Here is a 23,020-nt window from a genome sequence, read left to right as displayed (position 1 = left end):
AGGAAATAGAAGAGATTAACCTTAAGACATTGAGAGAGACTGGCAAAGAAGAAGATAACACACACCTGTCTCGCCAAACATTGAGTTAGATCTAACACACCTCTTGCTTTGCGCAATGCAACAAATCAGTGTTGTCATCCCAATTTGCAAGGGATATATGGAACTAAATGGCACAAACATACACTGTGAGGGGCAACATTCATAGCTGGCTGACTGACCTAGGATCAGTAATGAATAAAGCCTCTGGGTAACTATGCACTGCATAATAGCACACTGCACATAATACTATACCTGCCATGTATGGAAAGGTAAAGAAGGTGTGGAAAGATTACGCACACACCCAGTGTCATTTAATTAATAAGGGGTGCTTCAGAGTAAATCACACAGAAAGGTCTAAGGAGGAACAAAAGTTCTACTTTGATGGCAAGGCTGACCATGGATTAAAATGATCAACGAGGCAAACACCAGAATATGCAATTTGCACTACTTTCAGCTTTATCAATGGTGATGTTTAAAATATGACCATTATTCAACTCACAGTACTTCTCACTGAATACAGACTAAACAACCCTCTATCCAGTAGCTTTGCATTTTATAAAGGAAACTCTACTGTAAACACAATTAAATTATTGATGTTTCACACACACATGAAGAATGGTTAACAATATATTGTTAAAAGGAATAAAGGTGCCAATGAAGAATAGGAATGTGCATAATTCATATTTAAGCTCTTTTTTCCCACCATGAAGACAAGCAATCAGGTGTTCGTCTAAAATAAGTATTGTACATTTCACAGGCACAGTGTGTTTCATTTATTCATTTTATTTATTTCATTTCAAATTAATGTATCTAGTGTTCTCTTGTTGACTTTTTCTCTCTGCAAAGAATGTCTATCACTGCCACAGTATTCACTTTTCTCCCTTTCATGTCTTCATGCTCTCTCTCTCTCAATCTCCACATTAGTTCTCTTGAGTCAACCCTTTTTTTCCCCTTCCCAACATTGCTCTCTTGCTCTCATGTCTCTTCTTCCCCCTCAAATTTCCCTCTCCAGTATCTCTCTGCATTCATCAAAGCTCATGCCTTTCTTGCTCTCTCTCTCTCTCTCTCTCTCTCTCTCTCTCTCTCTCGCTCACTCTCTGGGCAGCCTGACACATCTCTAAGTAGGCTGGCGAAGGTCAGCGCTGGAGGGACCATTTGGGGATTACCGACACTGACACCAAAGGGGAGGGAGCTGCCTTTCTCACTGCGATGCTGGTGAAAGGTCTAATTACAGTAGGTGTGGTTATTCAAATTGAAACTGTTTGTGTGTGTGTGTGTGTGTGTGTGTGTGTGTCAATGCCCCATATTTCACCCTGCTCTTGGGGGCCCTGACATTCTTGTGATCGCATAATAATAGTTGGCCTTTTGCCTTTCACTCAAAACCCCTCATGTAATAACAATCCAGTGAACATTAACTCCAAGGAAGACTTTCAGACACTCCATTTTAAGTTAATGTCCAGGCTGGTGCCAGGCTTTTTTCTCTTGGCTTGTGTTCAATTACATGAATCTAATACGGTGAAACATGACCTAAATCCCACTAAAAGTGTTAGTATGGAGCTGAAATGTTTTCAAACACGCTGAATTATGAAACACCCAGATGTTTTCATCTCAGTTGCTCACTATTACATCACACACACTAAATGTCAAATTCCCCCGTGTGATGTGGTGGGATAGTCTTCCCCGTGTCTCCCAGAGTTTGTGGGGAAAAAACAACAACAGTGAAACCCACAATTTATTCATAATGATGACTTTCTTTCATTGAGTAGTCCATGAATAACTGCCATGTAATTCCTCTGTTTGATGTTTAATTTAGAAGTAAAAAAAAATGAGGCATTTCAAATTACACCAATTAATGGCAATGAAGTGAAGCTGTGTAGAATTGTTTACTTTGTCTCCTGAGGCAGCTGGGTCACTAAATATGGATGGCAGCAAACAGCATGAGGCCGCATGCTACACAGTGGCGCAATGTAGGTGATACTTTCACTGTATGTGAAATGGCATGTCAACACTCCTCATCAATAATAAACATTTAAATCCACTCACAAATCCAGCAAACACATTAAAATTCATGCATGCATTACAGAGTTCACTCCAATGTACAGAAAATTCACACACACTGTATACATACAGAGTACACCCACTCAAAGACACACACACACACACACACACACACACACACACACACACACACACACACACACTCACGCACACACAAGAATTCAGAATATAATTCTGATGGCATTTGAGATAGTTGCAACCGCTGCTTACCATATTCACTGTCGTAGAAGACGATGAACTTGTGCCAGTGGAGTTCGGAGACGAGGGCGAGCATGACGTCGTTGAGGCGCACGGGCGGCCGGGCGGCCAGCGTGTACCTCTCGCCGTCGGGGCTGGGGTTGAGCTGGCAGGCCGTGCGCGGGGTGCCGTCTCCGTTCCGCTGGATGAACAGGTGTGGGATGTGCATGGCGTCGGTCAGAGACTGCAGGGCATTGGCTGACGCACAGCCGGTGGACGACACCAGCGCCAGGATGCCCTGGTTCATTAGCTCGCATGCTGCAGTGGCAAAGCAGGGGTAAGAGGGAGGAAGGAGAGGGGGAGAGAGAGGGGGAGTGATGATGATGATGATGGCGATGAAGAAGATGATGAAGATGACGATGAAGATGACAATGATGAAGATTGCAAAAATGATGTTTATGGGTATGATGAAGACAATGGTGGAGCATTTGGTGACAGTGAATGTGAAAGTGGTTACAATAAGAATTCGGAGACGTGACATCAGCGGGTGAAAAAAGGCACAGAATTAGTGAGGACAAAATGGAGGTGGGTGACAAGAACAAGAGTAGGAGACAGATGAAAGGAGCGAAACAAAATGGAGGGCATGAGAAAAGGATTATTAATGAGAAGGAGGATATGAAGATGGAAAGAAAAAAATGGTTTGCAGAAGGAAGCAAAATGAAGTGAAATTCAAAACAAGGCCAAAGGAGAAAGAACATAATTGAGGACAGGATGTTGACGAGGTGGTGGTGAGAGACAGAGGAAGGTGAGGAGAGGAGAGAGGAGAGGATGGGGAGAGTAGCCAGGCACAAAAGGAGGAAAAGGAAGAAAGAAGGGAAGAAAAGAGGGCAGAGAGGATAAGTAAGATGCACACAAAAAGGAATTCTGTCCAGTGTTGACGAGAAGCTCATTCATGCACACAGTGAACACACCATTGGAACAAACAAGTCTTCAAACGGCAATGGTAACATCTTCCAGTTGGATATGAAATATTTACATTATGTTGTGTGTTGTATCTATCAAATAAATGCTGTTTTTTTTTCTTTGAGGGGAGTTAAAAATCCTCACAAGTATATGCTGATAGAGGTCAAAAGCACTCCACTACCATGACAAATTAACAAAGACATCCTGAAAGATTTATAGGCAATCTTAAAACATCAATGGCACAATTTTTGATAGAAAAGCTGTCCATTTTAAGTGGCTATAAAAACTTGATGAAGTTCCCCTTGTACGTCTCTGTCAGGGCTCTACTAGTTACAAAGTGGTCTGGAAAGCTTTGACAGTTTTCTGTGCCACTAGCGATAACGATCAACTGACAAATCAACTAAGCAAATGACTAATGAACTGAGAGGTTCATGCAGACGGAGCATGTGTAATAAAATGATGACATGCATATGACACTACAACAAAGACATACAAGGGCCACTAAGTAATATGGTTCCTGAAGTACTCTTTGGTGTGTTGTACACAGTGGAAGTGGATACAGACGACAAGATTAAAGATGCAACTAGTGATTGCATTTCCCCAATGGATAACCTTTAGTCTGACACAATATGATGTTGAAGAGTAAGTAAGTGTAAGTGTGTGTGTGTGTGTGTGTGTGTGTGTGTGTGTGTGTACGTGTGTGTGTTTATGTCTGAGTGAGTGAGATAGACATATAGTATGTGTGTGTGTGTGTGTGTGTGTGTGTGTCTGTGTGATTGTGGGTATGGTTTGTGTATGTGGGTATGGTTTGTGTATGTGTGCGCAATGTCAATGTGAGTGAACAGGAAGCATGATCCTGAAGTGTGTGTGTGTGGGGGGGGGGGGCATGTGTGTGTGTGTGTGTGTGTGTGCATGTGTAATGGAGTCATTCTGGAACTTCATAGTGAGGAGACTATTAATGTGACAAATGTGAAATTTATCTCCCAACCTACAGCTCAGCACTACATTATGCCTATGTAAATCAGCAACTAGAGAGAAAGGAAAGAAAAAAGAACAAAAGAGAGATTGAGTCAGAGAGAAAGAGAGAGAGAGAGAGAGAGAGAGAGAGAGAGTGTGTGACTTCAATAACTTCTGCTTACAGAGCCTAGGGTCCCAAGATTTTAATTAAAACATTTAATAAAGAAATATCAATATGCAAAACAAACCAGTCTAAGAATGCCAAAAGGCATCTTACCTATGTCAAATGTGCTTTTTGTGTGGGCTTTTTGCCTTTGTTGAGATAGGACAGTGAAGAGTGACAACACATTTATTTTATTTATTATGACCGCCGCGCAGCGAAGCGGCGGTCATATAGGTTTAGTCAGAGAACCTCCTGTTTTCGTTTTGATCTGTAGCCCCCCGCTGGACTGGACCCCCCGAAAGGAGGGTAGGGCAGACACAGTTTTCTGTGAATATCTCAAGAACCGTAGGGTTTAGGAGGACCAATTTTTTGTGTATGTTTGCCTCCAGGGGTCATGTAAACCCATTCCATATGCACACATGTGCTTCAACAGATACACACGCACATACATACATTAACAGTAATCCTACGTATGACACATACTCACACAGTAGACATATATACACATGCATGCACATGCACACACACAGGCACATAAACAGGCAAACACACACATGCACGCACACACACCCACCCACACACACATAAACATAAACATGTACACGCACACATGCACACAATTCAAGAATTTCTCAGAATTATGAACAGGCAAGATGGGGGTGGGGTTGTATAAATGTATATTACATGTGAAATCTATGAACTAATCATGTTTTGGTACTTGTTGTCTAGCAGATACCAGTGAGAATTGAGTGTGTATAATGCAATTCAGTGAGACAGTTAGAATCATTTATGCCTTTCAGCGTGATTATTTTTGTGGAAAACATGTGCTGGACTGGGCGGCGGTCATATTTTGTACCGCTCTGCGGTACATCTAGTTTGTTAATTTATTAGGACAATGCTCATTATGAGGGGAGGGATCAGAAAATGCCTGTGAGTTGGAATCAAACCCAGGTCCCCCAGGGCATTTAGCTGTCTGCAGAATCAAACCCAGATCCCCGTAGAGTCTTGATAATATCAAATAACTATAACTGTCTAGACACTTAGCTGCCCGTATTATTTTTGATTGTTATTATCAATCTATCTAATTAGTTATTTGATCAGTGTTTCGCAAAGCCAAAGATTATGTCCTCAAATGCCTTGTTTGGTCCACACGGCAAAGATATTAAGTTTAAGGAGAAAGTAAAGCAGAAAATATTCACGTTTAAAAAGGTTGCAATCCAAGAATTTTGAGGTATTCTCCTTTAGCTCCACAGCTCCCTCTCACATCGGCATTTGAACTGACTCCCACATAGCCTACTGCAGGCTGTGCTGTGCACATAGAATGGAGCCATTCTGAGCTGAGATATATGACTTTGGGTGTTTCTATGCACTCCACTGCCCATTTCCCAACCTATCAGATGGACATTTGTACAGGTAGAGAAGGACGGAGCAGTCAGCAGAGACGATAACGATCCCATAATGATAATGAATTATGATAATAATGAATGGCAAATGGCCACAAAGGAACGCGAGCAGGAAACCATCTATCTCCCCCAGAGCACCTTCGCCGGAAAAGGACATGAAAGGGAGACTCTAAGCCTCTAAGCCTCCAGGTCCCCAGAGACCAGATCTAAGCTCCAGCATCCCCTCTCTGCTATGTCCCTTCGTCATAGAGCCCGCGCTGCAGTCAAATTTGTTTCCACTGCTCCATGAGCATGTTAGGGTGAATTGTGTATCTGGATAACCACACGCGGCTAATTAAATGTTTGCACCATTATTGTGCTGTCACTGGGTTTTGAAGAACATTGTTCAAACGTTAATCCAAATCTAGCTTTTAAATCTCTTATACTCCTAAGCTCATAATTGAAAAGCATTTAAGGCACATCTGTCATGCAGATTAGGGGGTCGGTTAGACAAACAGAGGTTTCGGATTCATTATTTTTATATTACAGAGATTGGCATGAAATCAAAGCAGATTAAAGGCTTCCAAATAGGTGACAGAATCTCTGTTACCCCTCCATGGTGCACTGGAATAATCAAAGATGTTGGTGAGTGGCCAAGCGCTTGTGAAAAAAAAAAAAACATCCACCCATTTGTGAATCTAAAGTGGCATGGCAGTGTGACAGAAATGTCAAGATAATAATAACACACACAGAAAAGAAATGCTATATGGCATATGGTTGAGGAACATCTTACATCAAGCTGATTTCATGGGACTAAGTGGAGTTTTCTATTTTCCTCCGCTGTCAAAAAAGGCCCACAATGAGAGCCACTCAGATCAGTGTGTCACAGTACTTTCCACTGTTCCATGTCCCGCTTCGCATGGAAGAAGAAAAAAAAACACATCTTCTTGATTTCTCCCTCCCCCAGACTGAGGCTTCAGACATCAGACAGAATCACACAAAATGTGTGTTGTGACATGACCAGTGAAACAGATTAAAAGATTAAAGACGTAAAAAAAAAAAAATCAAGTTCAAGTTCCACATTTTCGAGCGTAATCCCGATGGTGGCTCATCAGCTATTTCCTGGCCTGCCCTAGACATTTTGAAGTTTTGAAAGAAGACTGAGATAGATGTGGAAGCAATTGTATCTGCGCTGAAGCGTTTGAATTATGTATTTATGTTTAATAATGCCTGTGAGTCAAAGCATTTATGTTTTCCCAAACAGACAAGCCAAGAGACTGGTGCAGCGTCTTCAAAACTCACTTCAGCATGAAAAGCGCTGTTGTCTCCCTGTATTGTTTACCATCCTTGTAGCTTGAGCCCTATCAATTATCCAATGTGTTTGCGAGTGGAAATGAAAGTGTTGTGATTATACTTCCTTTATAATGCAAATGTTGCTTGTGTGATAGCTTACCCCTGTAACCATGTGTTCTGCACAAAAGGTGCCTCGTCTCAAGAAAGACTCATTAACTCAAGAACAATCTGAATACGGGAAGACGTGACAATGAAAAGAAGTGTGCCCAAGCAATTTAAAAATGAATAGATCGGGTTAAACATGCGCTCATCCATCTTCAGTCTGTGCAGTCACAAGTATGGAGGAACAATAATTCCCAAATGCATCTATTTTCAAACAAATACTACCTGTAGAAAACAACGTTGTGTTTTAACCATTACTAATTGAATTTGTTATGTACTGTAGGATTCAGGGCCCATATTTAAATATACAGTACATACACAAATATTTCAATCTGATTTACTTTAATGATATCCATTTTTGGATAAACACACCATGCCATGTCAGAGGTAACATTCCCTGACAGTTATTTGACAGTAAACTGACACCAGCTCTGGTGCATAACTTAGAGCACAGACATAGCAATGTGACAGAGTAATATCTCTAAAACAGCAGCTTTGGTTTAAAGTATCATTGGCAGTGTAAGATCAGGATCTTTGGACCAAAGCAGACAAATGGCCACCCCCCATCTCAAACAAACACCATTCCTCCCCACACAGAGGTGCCAGGGGTAGCTAATTAACATACAGTCTAATGCTCCAAAAAGAAAAACTGGTTTTATTGTCACTTCTGAAATCTCTGTAAATGTATGCTGTGAAAATGACACATTCATGTTTGGTGTTGAATTAATACTTGTAATGTGGGCAGCAGTCTGATCATGATTTCATTATCATCTAATGTATCTGTGCATAGTTGAAGACTAAAAACTACACTTTAGTCTGTATGTGAATCTCACACGTATATATTTACATCAACTGACCAATGATCTGCAAACCAGTTGGGGGTGGCATAATAAGATGGTCTTTGGGATGAGATCTCTTGATTTCTTCTGGTCTACCACTGGCCACAGGTCTCACTCGCCTCTCCACTCCACTCGTTGATAAACTACTTGGTAATTATTCAAGGTCAAGTTCTTAATTTTATGGAGTCAGATTAATCAGTTTCTCGCAAAATTACCACTGCCTCACCAGTCTATCCTATTGTTTAATGCATCTTTAAACCTTTGATGGCCAATGCAGTTCTCATCTTAACGTGCATCTGTGCCATCTCTTACAACAGCATCAGCAGTATGTTGGCTAAAACAGAAGTCCCAGTTACACTGACAAGCTGACAACTGACCACTGACAAGCATAACTTTTATCTCGGCCTATTATGTCTAGGCCGGGTCATGTCCAAATCTGAGTCTAAAGTGTCATTTATCAATCAGTACTGAGTGACTGTCGAATAGGCCAAGATTCATAGGCGGTGCCTCAGCACTGGCTCAGCAAATACTGCCAGGCTGAAGGTTGACACCAACCTGAGGTGTGGCACAATGAATTACTTGTGGGTGAGAGTGTGTGACGTGTGTGTGCGCGTGTGTGCGTGTAATCGTCAGAAAGACGGGGCTCCGTAAATCACTGCCCATCATCATTCATCACCCTCTCACATCATTGAATTCCTCACGGCCCAGCCATTGCTGAAAAAATAGCCTCATTATCAGTTTCTGTGTCACAGGACGAACAATGTCAGCCCAGTGGAAGTGGGAGGCAAACACGCTTTCACGCGGAAACGCCAACATCCCATTACAGCGACTCAACAGTACCTGTCTTCTTCAGAACAGGTTATTTACTGTTGCGTCTGCTGCCCTTCATCAATATATAATGTGGAGTGATGTCTGGGAGCGAGATGAAATTCAATATGTAAAGCAATTTAATTTCTTTCCCCCTTTTTCAGGCTTTTCTGGTCTCGGCATCCCGTAGCTCAGCCTGACATTTTCCCTGTTGAAACGCGAGTAATTGAAACACGTCTGACTCCGAGGCGTCTTCTTTTTCTTCTTCTTTTTCTCTCTTCCAGATGCACGGGAAAAAAATCAGACGTAATGTCACACACTAAAGTGAAATGAAAAATAAAAGTTACACCCGAGCGTGTCCTTTTGTCACTTCAAGAGCCTGAAAAATCACTTCACAGCCGAGCGAGTATGGGTGCAAACGGCCTGGCCATTGTGAGGACACGCACAGTTTAATGCCCCTTGTATAACTGTTGCTGTCGCCCTCCGTAATGCCAAACTGCGGGCTGCTTACTTCTGGATGATTAACCAATTAGTCTCCCTTGGTTGTGTGCGGGACTGCAGGGCCTTTAACGGCTCACTCATGGGGGATTAGGCCTCACCTTCAGCGGAAAAGGTCAGTGTAGAGGCTCCTGGAGTGGCACAAACACTGGAAGCCCAGAGTTTCTCAGGAGGGAAGTGAAGACGGATGCACAATACAATAAAAAGACATCCAGCTGAGAGCACCCGCTGTGGTGTGTGTGTGTGTGTGTGTGTGTGTCTGTGTGTGTGTGTGTCTGTGTGTGTGTGTGTGTGTGTATGAGTGTTTGTGTGTGTGTATGGTTCGTGTATATATGCAGTTAGTCAGTTCAAGATGAGGCGAGCTTCTTGATGGCTAAAATATAGCATAGCTATTTGGCATGATCAGTGGTTGGTTATTTCCTAGTGATAGGTGATCGTGTCATAATTGGTAATTTACTAGAATGTACAGCATCTTTGGCACCTGCATCAGTTGATCAGCACTTCCCTTGTATGTCTCGCCAATAATTATCTTTGGAAATGTTGTGCAGTTTCTCATTTTGACTAAATGAACATCTTTGCTTTGAACCTCCGATAGCAATGACTAATCAATGTTTTAGTTTAAATTCCAAACATGTTTATTCCATCTGATGTAAGCAAAGTGCACCTGGCACGTCTCAAAGTGAAAGTAAGCTAATAATCATGACAGAACACTGATCTCTTAGTTATTAAAGTGGCAACCAATATTAACTCAACTGAATAAGTTGCTGAAGTTTTGCAGAGCTACATGGATGTAGTTAGGAAACACCTAAGCCCCATATCTCATATACTGTGTATACAATAAAGGGTTACGGTTTTCAATAAAATGTACAATGTGACACTACAACCTCTTTAATCAAATCTAATCAACAAAACATAAAAAAGGTAAAGCTCCTCCCTAGGAGGCATACAATTTGTATTGTACTCACTCAATTATAAAAAAAATCCTGGGCAAACATTTTGGTAAGTTTTGCAATGCCACATCTGTATGTAGACAGTGATTGGAGTGGCAATATACAGGTAGGGAAACACCTGTAACCTACCAATAGTCTATCTGCCATCATAGTATCTGGCTCACAAAATAGTAATGGAACGAGAATAATCAAACGAATAGGCCTCAGACTAATCTAGCACACTGCTAGATTCATAGCTGCTATGAATAGCAGTTCCGCTCTTTCCTTCCTTTAGGCTGCTGCTGTTTGCCTTCTCTTGTGTGTGAGCATGCGCCCATACACCTTGGGCATTCAAATTAGGGCCCATAGAGGGAAGTGCTGCAATGACCAGCGCAGCGCACACACAAATAATGTCAGTCAACAAGTAAGATGCAGGTGTGCTATTACTTTAGTCACCGGTAAGGCATTCATCTCCACCTGGGTGTGTTCTTCAATGATGTGTCCTGATATATAAAGCCCTATGTTCTAATGTCAACAATATGTTGGTCTACATCACACATTTACTTTAAACCAACTGCAGACTGAATCCTTGAACAAAAAAAAGACAGGACTCACAGAGATGCACACTGAATAGATAATTAAATTAGCCTTTCTAGTCAAGCCTAAAATACTAAAAATGGCCCTTCTCAGTGTCTCTATCACATAACATTTTCCCTGTAGGGGGTTTACTGCTTCAAAAAGGAGAACATTCCCAGAGGCCACCAAACTCTGCTAATGGCTCTATCACACAATGATGCTGCATACTAGAACATTTTCATCTTTTGCGGTTTTTTTTTAACCAATAAGACCCAAATCATTGAGTGAATGAAATTTCTCTCAGAAGCCTGATTTACATACCCGCCAGCTATATGATGAATACTTCCAGGGATTTGAGTTCACGTATGGATCACATTTGGAATATTATTTCACAAAGCATGGCTACTTATACTAATCTTTACATAATTCAAGCCCTGAGCCTTTTTCACCCTCATGTTACCTGAAGCAGAAGCTGCCCACATTACATAATAAAACAAAGAACCCAAAGGCCATTATGAGTTAGAGGTCAGAGAATATAAAAAGGATACATTTTGCTTCATGGATTTTTTCCCCATTTCATAGGGTCCAGAATATTCTGCATATCATTGCCATTTGAGACCACATCCACCATGAACATAACGTACATAACCAGCTCACTTCATATCTCTAACCCTAGGTCATGAAACCACTCAATCAGTTTAAATATGCAACCAAATGCATGGAACAGCAAAATCCTAAATCTTTTGTGTGGCTGCTATTTGGGTGGTTGGCAATCTGTTCTTCCTCATGGACATGGTCCATAATGCTTGGTGGGAGGTATAAATATGCCTCGAAATTTACAGAGACATACATAAAAGGCATGCAGAGTTATATGCATACATACATACACTTTAACCACTATGGTTACATCTTGTATAAGCCATATGTTTTCTCCTCATCTCAAAATGACTGACAGTCTTGCTTAAATGTGGACCATTAATGCCCTAGTCCCACTGAGCTTTTCTGCCTATGACATGCTGTTTTCTCTACCTAGTGGGTAAGACTGTCCTAAAAACACACATTTTCTTTCTATCTCAGTGACAGGAATCACATTGACAGGGTAGATGGGCACATAGTCATGCATCAAATTACTATAAACAGCAGTTTTGACCGTGGCAGAAAAAAGGTGACTTTTAGAACACAGACACAAAGCAGATTTTGCAACGCTTGAGGCACCCAAATATAGATTTCTCATGTACACTTCTTGAAGATGAACACTACCATAGATTCACTGGACTGAATGGAGGTCACAGCATTCAATCAGGTTTTTGGCTTTTACAATAATGAAGAGAAAACATGCTACGGTTATGACAGACTGCCAAATATATGTTAGACATATAATAACCAACTGGCATATACTGTACGGGCATATAGTTTGGAAGGGAGAAGTGTCAGTAACAGCTCAGAAGCACACACGAAGAAGATCCCAACAGACACTGCAATACGGTTCACTACAAACAGCAGGGTTGAATAAATCTCCCTGGGGAATAGAATAACATTGATGACCAAAAACAATGAATGCAGTCAACCCCCAGAGGAGGCCTTAAAGTGAAAGTGAATCATCTTTGTTTGAGCAGGAATAACAAACAGGAAATGCAGTGCAGCATATAGGAGTCACTTCAAATGGTTGAAAATGAATGTCCATATTTTTCCAAAACCATCATCTTTTACTGAAAGAAATGCATTTATGTTTAAAAATGGCTCTACTTATTCTGAGCAATTACAGAAAAGTAAAGGGCTGCATCAGTGATCAAGTTATCAAGAATAATGACTGCACTGATAACCCCTCTCAGGATCATCATTGTACACAGTTAATCCTCATCGTTGTGATGATATTGTCTTTACCCGAGGTGCCAAATCTCTGATTCTAATCCTCTACAATTGCTGAAAGTTGCAAAAGTACATAATCAACTTTTCATGCATCGGTCCAATGATGTGAAAGGAAATTGTTAACAGCTGGGCCTGATATGTACAGAGGGGTTATAACCTCGGTCACAACAATCTATAACAGTCCAACTGTTCGGCAAACTCATAAACAGTACATATGGCAATAAAGCACACTTTACAGTTTTCAAATGGTTGTTAGGATATCAACTACATAGTCATAGTACATTATAAGTCTATAATTTACTCATAAAAGGACAACGAGGGACTTAATTGCAATAAACAGTATACATATTCTGTGTGACAAAATGAGAATAGACGGTAAGCCAGCATGTGCTTATGTCCTTGTGCAAACAACATCTTCAACTTAAATCATTCAGCAAATATCCGAGGAGGATTAAGAGGACAATGTCACCCATACCAGATGCTCAGGATAAGACTGTTTGCCAAGCTAATGTTCTAGTTTATTTTTAACAGTATTCTGAGCTGGCCCCATCATCTCAGAGTCAACAAAAGATGCTAGATACAAGGTGAACATATAATTAATACTGCGCTATGAAATAACTTAGTTCCACAGTATAGTCATTACTGACAGCAGACCGACACCCTGCACATCAACAGCAGTCACAACTCCATCTTCCCCTTGCCTTGCCTCCATTTGAATCTCTACCCCTTAACAACATCTCTCTCTCTCTCTTTCTCCATCTTATCTTGAGCGTGAACTCCTCTTCTCCCTTGAGGACTGCCTATTTTCTGGTCTTTACGTTATGCTTCCATGCTGCAGTGCTTTCTTGTCACATAATGGGAGAATTCAATCATGCAATCGAATGGTTAATTGCTACTGGGCTCTGCCATTTCAAGCATCTAGTTTCAAAAGGGCCTTTGGTTTAAAGCAAAGGACATGACTTCAGATCAAGCTAGTAAAAAGGAATTGCAGATAATGTTATATTCTGCACAAGCCCTTGGCATTCATAAACATAGCTTCATACAGTTCTTGTTATACAATCACACTCCAAAATAACAGCACTAAAAAAAAAATTGTGCTTGTTTCTTCAAAATGCACAGTGCAATCTGTCACTAGTGCCCTTTAGAGAGGGACAGCGAACACTGTTTTTATTGACACTTTGTTGATAGGTACAAAATGTTCTCTTCATCTTTTCAACGTTTAAATTATTTAAACTATTATGCGTGAAAAGATAATTATTTTTGATTGATGATCATTCAGACACCAAAATGATGGAAAAAAAAAACATTATGCAATTTGATCTTTTGGAATTAAAGTTGAAGCGAAAAACCAAGCATAAACTCTAAATAAGTAAATTCGTCTTAGGAGGCAACATATCTAAACAAAACACTTTTTATTTCTTGCATTAAAGCCCAAAACCTTGCCTTTACAGACCTGGAAGCCCAGCAATGTTCTCAGCAATGTTTTTCATTCCAAAAGGAGGCTACACATCAAGAGGTTTTAAGCTTTCCCCTTAAAAAGTTCATCACAAAGTGACAGCAATTTCAATCAGGGTAGGAGAAAGACATCAGATGGCAACACATCTAGCTGATCTCCACTGGTGATCATTACCTAGGCCTGGGGACAGGAATGAGAGCTGATGTGATCACAGGCATAATGAAACACATTTGCCTGGCTTAAAGCCACCGTTCCATCATAAATCATGAGAAATGACAGTTTGCTCCTAGGATAAATAAATGGCATCATATTGCCACTCTATGATCTGCCTGCTTGAATTTAGATCTCATCAGCAGAACAGATGTTAGGTTTTGTCTCAACCATATCAATCTCTTGTCCTGTAGAATTCTTTGTCCTGTTGGGACCACCCAATGTTTACCACGAGACACACCCTACGCACCTGATGCATGCTAAACAACCAAATCTCACAAAACATATATAGAAAGAAAAGCAAGTAATCACACAATTTACTGCTTGGGCACCAAAAACAATTGATTGACCAAATGACTGGAAAACAGTCTAGTTTGAACTGGGGCTCTGCGAAGCATCAAATTGCTTCAAAGCTCCGCTACTTCATTGCCACCACTCAGATTCAATTTAGATAATGCTTTAATACCTCTTTACAAAGGAGCCTGGCCCTCAGGCGTGTCTGGCACAATAGTCTGGAAGTGCAAGAGAAAGCTCGAGCTTTAGTATGGTAGACAGGGGGCCTGTTGCGTCGCGAGCATGTATGGGACGAGTCACGAGGCAGTCAGGCCTTGATGCCACGGTGCTGAGACAAAGCTGCAAAAAGGCTTTGTGTCAAATATCACGAGAGACACACGAGTGCCTCCACCAGCAGTCTGGCAAAACTCACTCATCGCTTTGTGCTCCTGGCTGACAGGGTGAAACAGTGTGTGCTTAAACCAATATGGAGGAAAAAATATAAGCCCATACCAATTGAGGCGACTCAGAAAAAAAGAAAAAAAAGAACAACAGACTGTTTAGTAGACTGACAAAACGATAGAGGGCAGTCCCTCTCACAACATCTTCCACCAAGGCTGACAGAAAGAGGTAGAAGCTGTCGAGGATGTCTGAAGAAAAGCACAGCCGACAGAAGTGCAGTGTGTACAATCTGGCGAGGACAAGACGAGAGGGAACATTCTCTCCTCCACCACCGATGGGTGGCATATCTTTAGTGACACCCAAGGTATGGCTGGCTTGTTTACTGGCTAATGCTAGCTGACAGAATAGTCTGTCTTCTCCGCTCTGCTCTTCTGGCGATGCGCTCTGTATGGCACGGCCACGCTATCTGACACTAACGCCTCTGGAAAGAACAGTGCCTTTCCCCGGAAATAATTCATTGTGATTTCCTCCTGTTCAATAGAAGCCAAACACTGGAAAGCATAGATGCTTTTTCATTGCTGACAAGTCCTCCCTTCCCCTCCCCTGGTTAAGTCTATGTGTGGTCTGTACTCTTTTTGTCTCTCAACAGCACTTCACCAGTTGCCCGCATTTGTTAATGCTCTGATACATTACACGCAATTTGCAACAAACTTTTCATCGATTTGTTCCACGCCTTGGGACTGTAAACTTGCGTCCAGAGGAAAAACACTGAAACTCAGTGTGCAAAGGGTGAGAGTTGTCACTTACAATTGAGCTAGTTATTTGAAACAGTATGACTCCAGAGAAAATGACAAAACTGATTCAATGAAAGTACAGTAGAATAACATCATCATGGATTTGTCAATGTGGAAACGACTCAATTTCCCTCAAAAGTCATAATATTTATCAGCTGTCTTGTATAAAAACAATATCTTGGCATAATCATAGCTGCTACATGGGCATTGGAAAGTACTTGTAGAAAAATACTTTAAAAAGATACTACACAAGAGTTGTTATGGTGTGAAAGTTCTTGAAAGTTTAATTTTCTTGATAAATGGTGTGGCACAAGTTTTAAACAAGAAGTTCTCAATTTGCATATGCTATCCTGGGAATTTATTAGAGACAACCTGATATTATAAAATGAGGGCCTATTTTTAGCTATACTTTGCAGCATTATACTTCCATTAAGCCAGCTGGTACAGACAAATCTCTGTACTCTGCAGGCGGCTCTCTTAAAGGAAGTGTTGCTAGGCCCGTGACTCAGCAATAATTACCTTAGTGAGAGCAAAACGAAGATATAGGGCTACCACTGCATGCCTTATTAGTGATTCCCACAGAGATCACACACATTGCACGGTGTACACACTGCATTAGCACTTCCCACACACACAAAAGGTGTCTCATGAGCTGTACTACTGTTGTGCCAAGCCAGAATAAATCACTGGTGTTTACAGTATTTCCAAAGCCATACAGGTACATTGGCCGGTGACCAGCGCTGGTCTACACTCTACACTTTCAAATTCACACAAATTCAATTCGAGATTTGCTGTATAATCTTCATCATCATGCAGATGATTAGTTATGTTGAAAGGGTCAGCACTGTATGTGAAATTACTTTGGGGACAAGCTGTGTTGAAAGCTCCTCGACAGTTGCGCCCATAAACACAACTCCCTCCATTTGCAAACCTAATGGGCTTGCCTACATACAGTAGCTGGCATTAAACAGCAAGCATATGTTGCACTAAAACAGGACAAAGCCAGGTCCAATGGGAGAGTAGGAGGGGTGGCGTGTGTGTGTACAGCTAACCTAAATGACTGAACCACTAATTAGGTCTGCATGGCCGAGATTTAATTAAAGCCAATGTAAATAATTAATACTTATAATGTGCTGTTTCTGTAATGTACCTTCATCAGAGAAACACAGCTGGCCTTTTCCCACAGCTTAATATCTAAGAAGGGGAACTGCATTAAAAGGCCTTTATCCCAGTGGAGCCACACAGGATTCTTACTGCTTGTTTTCCCTCGGTCTAGGATTAGCATAGGTACATCTGGAGATGGTTATCAAACATTATCATTTTAATGGACAAAATGCAAATATAAAATGCAAGCATTTTGTCTTAATATTCAGAACAAAACATGACCTATTAAGTAAGAGTGGATTGATTATTTATTAAACTTTGCAGGCATGTCATTAAAGGTGCTCTAAGCGATGTTGGGTAAAGTCACTTCTGTTGATGTTCAAACAGAGAGCTAGTTCACTACTCCAGGCCCCTCCCTCCCATGCAATTGAAACTCTCCTAAATGTGCATCTTGTCAGTGATTGGCTTGAACAGTTTGCTATGTTTTTATGGTCCAGGCTGGACCAGACTGTTTTCATTGCCGTATTTCGTTGCCTTGGATGTCCACAGAGACTGCGTCTTTTTACAGTGTATTCAGGACACAGGCAGCTAGCGGATGGTGAGGTGATGTTTTCTGTATATGACAAAATATGTTTTAGCTTAGAAACCGCTAACATCGCTTAGGGGACCTCCAACTAGGGCAGGTGATGGATGTGCACTATGATGGTTTATACACTCTCCATACTCTACTAAATGTCAAATCATTATCAAACACCTTTAATAACAATGTCACGAATGGTCCCATCCTCCTCGCTTTGCATGGGGGCAAGAAAACATGGGTCTTTGTGTAGGCAAGTTTTTTTTTTTTTTTACTAAATACAGACATTTACAAGTGAGTAACTATTTTGTATAGCCATTGCCCAACGTAAAGAGGTCAATGAATTGTAATTTATTTGAATTGTAATTTATTTAGTCTTTCACATGTTGAAGAATGACTAGGGCATTTGACTCAGGAATTTATTAAAAACATCTATTTATTTATGAGATATTATTTTTTCTCAGAATAGATTATCTTCCCTTCAAGGTTGGATTTTTCTTCATTTTTCATTGTGAGACTAAGGTGAATCACCAAAACTTTACCAAGGGTGCTAATAAATGAGGTGTAGCTTTCTTTTAGTTATGTTGGTTTGTTTGTTTTCTCCAGAACATCTAATCATACTCTGTTGCAGAAATTGGCTTCTATATATGACGAAAGGTCGAGTGAGGTGCTAGTCATGGTTATAATGCAGCCTGACATGCAGCCGTCCTACCACATGCTCGCTGGACCCTATACCTACGAGCCTACTTCAGTCCATCAGCCCGACCATCGCACCAGCTATCACACACGTGATCAATGCATCGCTAATCTCCGGCACATTTCCAACAGCGTTCAAAACGGCCCGGGTAACACCGTTACTTAAGAAAGCTTCTCTCAATCCTGCTCAAGTCGAGAACTACCGCCCTGTCTCACTCCTGCCTTTCTTATCCAAAGGCATTGAACGAGCAGTCTCCAAACAGGTCTCTGACTTCCTTTCACAGAACAACCTTCTGGATCCAAATCAGTCTGGGTTCAAAAGCGGCCACTCTACCGAAACGGCTCTGCTGTCTGTAACAGAAGCCTTAAAAGAAGCCAGGGCGACCGCTCGGTCATCAGTACTCATTCTGCTTGACTTATCGGCTGCCTTTGACACGGTTAATCACCGCATCCTTCTCTCTATACTCGCTAACATGGGAATCTCCGGTTCTGCTCTCTCCTGGTTTGAATCCTACCTCACAGGACGCTCGTTTAACGTATCATGGCTTGGTCAGCTATCTGCACCTCACCATCTCACCACAGGGGTCCCCCAGGGCTCAGTACTGGGCCCCCTACTCTTTGCTATCTACACCACCTCCTTGGGACAGATTATCCGTTCGCATGGCTTCTCATACCACTGCTATGCAGACGACACACAGCTCTATCTGTCCTTTCCACCTGATGACCCCTTGGTTTCAGCACGGATCTCGGATTGCCTCTCAGACATAGCTACATGGATGAAGGCACACCACCTCCAGCTGAACCTCTCAAAGACTGAACTGCTGGTCCTCCCAGCTAAACCTACCATACACCACGACATCAACATCAAATTTGACTCTCTGTCTGTTTCACCTACCAGGACTGCAAGAAATCTAGGAGTTGTTCTCGACAACCAACTAAACTTCTCAGATCATATTGCCTCAGTCGCCCGGTCATGCCGTTTCGCACTCTACAATATACGGAAAATCAGGACTTACTTAACTCAAGATGCCACCCAACTTCTGGTTCAGGCAATAGTCATCTCACGACTCGACTACTGCAACGCCCTCCTGACAGGTCTCCCAGCCTGCGCAGTGAAACCACTTCAGATGATCCAGAACGCGGCAGCGCGCCTGGTCTACAACCAACCCAAGAGGGCACATGTTACCCCGCTACTCATCCAGCTACATTGGCTACCTATGGCGGCCCGCATCAAATTCAAGGCTCTAACGCTTGCCTACAAAGTAGTCTCCGGTTCTGCTCCCACCTACTTGAATGCCTTCATACAGACATACGCTACCTCCAGACCGCTGCGCTCCTCAGACGAACGACGTCTAGCTCTACCTCCGGTACGCTCAGGCCAATCCAAACTTTTCTCATCTGTTGTTCCTCGCTGGTGGAACACACTGCCAGTTCCTACAAGGGCAGGGACATCCCTCTCCATTTTCAAAAAACTCCTGAAGACCCAGCTCTTTAGAGAACATCTCCTCTCATAGCAACACTTACAACAAGTCTTGCTGATCCTAGCACTCACCAGCCGTCTTAAACTGACACGTAACTGTTAAAAACAGCACTCACTGATGCACTTATTCTTACTGTACTCTAATGTTTTTTTTAAATTGTCCTAATATTGTTGAGAATTGCTCTAAACTTAAACTGTTTACCATGTTGTTAGTCGCTTTGGCTAAAAATGCGTCAGCCAAATGTAATGTAATGTAATGTAATGTAATAATGGGCAGGGCTGGGATTTTTGAAGTGAGAGTTACAGCTTGATTGTGGTGCACATGTTTTTTTTACACAGCATTTCAAGCATCAGTGGGTGATCACGGCATCAGCTTTGAGCAATAGTTTTTCTCACTGTTGCCATGGTGTTTCTTCAAGCGCACAAGCATGGGTCGGGATATGCTCTGGGAATGGCAAGTAGTTGAAAGCTACATCTGGTTATATCTGTCTGGAAATCTAAATACCTTATTACTCACAGTAAGTAGATAGCCAAATGAAAAGGTTCCATCAACTTTAGAGGACATCTGAGAGCACTGAGAAAGAGACAAGTAGCCTACTTTTCAGTAGTTTTCAGTAGATTATCAGGAAACAGATGATCCAAATGGCAGTGTCATAGTTTGTGTGAGCATAGTGTGTGTATAACTCACAAGTAATCCTCACCCAGACTCAGAGTATGCATTGTTATTCAGCACCTAAATGAAACATCCCAAGATGATGATTTTGTCATTACTGTCCAGTGTCTCAGTATAGCCGAGACACTGAGTATACCAACATAAACAAACAGATGGAAGGGCTTTGATTTTTAATGGCCTCCAATCAAGGACCTGCCAGTTACTTTAGTCAAATCTCCCAGAAGGGCTACCTTTACTGTGAGTAAAACCCAAGTTTAGCGATTAACGTTGTGGAAAATAGCACTTAGGGGCAGTTATATTAAAAATTGGAACTCTAATGGGTGTAATTAGCGCATTCATTTCACCCAGCAGATGTGCGGAGGACATTAATTGTTGACTGATGCAGGCTTTCGATGCATGCTCGTCACTGATTAGGCTACAGTCTTACGGCCGTAAACAAATGTGGGGTGCACTCACATGCATGATGAGGACAGGCTAATCTGATGGATGGGTTATCTTATAAATAAGTCTGCTCTCATTTCACCAGGGAACACACAAAAAGTCTGGCGTGTGTGTGGGTTAAAAAAAAGGTTTATTTTTGATTTATGTTTTGGTGATAAAAAATCATGTTATAAAAACACGGAGAACAAGCTCCGCTCTTTGACACCCAAGCACCCCCCCCCACCACCACCACCACCACCCCCACCTACCCACCCACCTACATACACACAGTTGTAAGTTATGCAGAGTCTTGAATTAAACATCAGTAGTAATGGAATGCCCTTTCAGTCAAGTAGCAGTACAGGTTCGAGAGACTGAAAGACAGGTCCAGTGGCATGGATCCTACGGCATCCACTCGCAACAAGGCCTCCAAAAGAGAGCTCCAGGCTTTTATCGAACAGTTGTTCATTTTTATGGGGTATGTTTAATCAGTCCGCTGCAAACTTCACTCTTGGATTTATATTTATGTGCATGTTTGTGTGTGAACCCGAGAGTGCGAGAGAAACAAAGTAAACAGAGAGGGTGTGTGTGTGTGTGTGTGTGTGTGGTGAGAGCCCAATATTAGACATGGTTAAAGAAAAGAATCAATTGTCAGGAGGAGAAGGGGGGGGGGGGGGGCAACACTGTTTTTCCAATCGATCCCGAAACGCTGCGCACTAGGCCTGCTGCAATGAGCCAGACTAAATTTAGCTGCTCGCGCAGTGATGAATTCCACAGCTCACTCCGGCCCGTTTCATTAGAGTGATGGAGACAAGCCTGATAGGTCACCCATGCTGACAAGCTCTGCCACAGAAAGCCCTGACTCAACTACTTAAAGCCACATACCCCCCCCCCCACCATGTCTCCCACACACCTTCTGGTTCCTCCGGATTCCCATATTCTTTACTTAACCTTCCTGGATGCTAAGGCCTGATGCCAACTGAGCAGGACATGCCATGGGCGTCATTTTCCTTCATAGAGGCAGCTGTGAAGCGGTTCAACTAGGAAGGTACATATTGTTTAGTGCCATTCTGTGTTTTTGCTATTGGTTTATCATGATTGAACAAAAGATCTGCTCACTGTAATGAAGGAGACATTTTACAGATCACTTTACAGAAGACTGAAATTGTGTCCGTGGTATGCAGTGACTACAGTATACTACTACCTGTGCAGTATGATTAAATAAAATGGTTAGAAGTTAAGAATGATCATTTACTGTCGCCTTTGTTGATGAATTAATACAGTTGTCATTAATGAAGCAGAACATTTAGGTTTCAGAGCATCTTTTTGGTGAAGGACATCACGATGTGTTACCAGCAACATAAAATGATTAGTGACCGTGTGTTTTTGAGTACAACTTCATTCCCAAGAGACCCATACATGAATGCCTTCACATGAATATTTATGATGATGTAAATACTTAATAATACTAACAGTGTTGTAGTAACTCATATTTTATGCAAAATGACAACTCGAGTGAATACAGGGAAGGGTGGAGGATGGGTGTAGAGAGAGAGGCAGAGAGAGGCAGAAAGAGGTAAACGTCTTTCTGCTGAAGCCCTCCTAAGAACACTATTTGACTTCAGCAGCACTAGCACCGAAATAAGATGCCGGGGCCTGCTACCGATTGGTGTGCCAAGATACCATCACAGACAGCTCTGCGTCACTAGGTGGCCCCTTCACAATATGGGCCATCGCCATGGCAGCGTAATGGTGTTATCAGGTTGTCCTAAAGGGACCGATGACTCACGAGCCTACCCGCAGACACCTCTCTTCCTGAAGCCATGCTGGCTAATAGGCCCTCCACAGGCTGGGGAGACTGGGCGAGAGAGAGCTGATAACACACACACACACACACACACACACACCGGCACTGCTTGGAAGGCAAAAAAACTCCTTACCCGGAGGTAGAGATACACTCAGCAGCGATAAAGAAACCAGAAAAGAGGTAAGGGATAGGAGAGAAAAAGATGGTGGAAAAGGCTATCTAAGAGTTATAACTCACTGTGCTATATGAAGACAAATGTTCTTTGGTGCCATATGGCTGCTGTGCCATTGCTCATGCAGCCTGAATACAAAACGGCATGATGAATCGGAAAGTACACAATGCATTGACAAGTAGGGAGAGTGTGTGTGTGGGGGGGGGGGCACACAACGCTAATTTATGACAGAAATATTGAAACG

At 42.0% G+C, this 23,020-nt stretch overlaps 1 protein-coding gene across 3 annotated transcripts in view; it reads right to left on the bottom strand.

The window, feature by feature from the left end:
• grid1a (glutamate receptor, ionotropic, delta 1a) overlaps window positions 1-23,020 on the bottom strand; it is a 247,144-nt gene that overhangs the window by 107,584 nt on the left and 116,540 nt on the right. For all 3 annotated transcript variants that reach the window (XM_076285087.1, XM_076285086.1, XM_076285085.1), the window contains exon 3: window positions 2,308-2,592. In XM_076285087.1, coding sequence (XP_076141202.1) covers window positions 2,308-2,592 — 285 coding nt within the window. The remainder of the gene's footprint in view (window positions 1-2,307; window positions 2,593-23,020) is intronic.

The sequence above is a fragment of the Alosa pseudoharengus genome, unplaced genomic scaffold (assembly GCF_046254945.1).
Source record: "Alosa pseudoharengus isolate Yale_2024_CS ecotype anadromous, Long Island Sound unplaced genomic scaffold, YU_APseudo_1.1 YU_APseudo_1.1_scf_15, whole genome shotgun sequence".
Classification (NCBI taxonomy): Eukaryota; Metazoa; Chordata; class Actinopteri; order Clupeiformes; family Clupeidae; genus Alosa; species Alosa pseudoharengus.
Note: the sequence above shows the minus strand (reverse complement) of the source record. Positions and strands in the feature narration are given on the sequence as shown.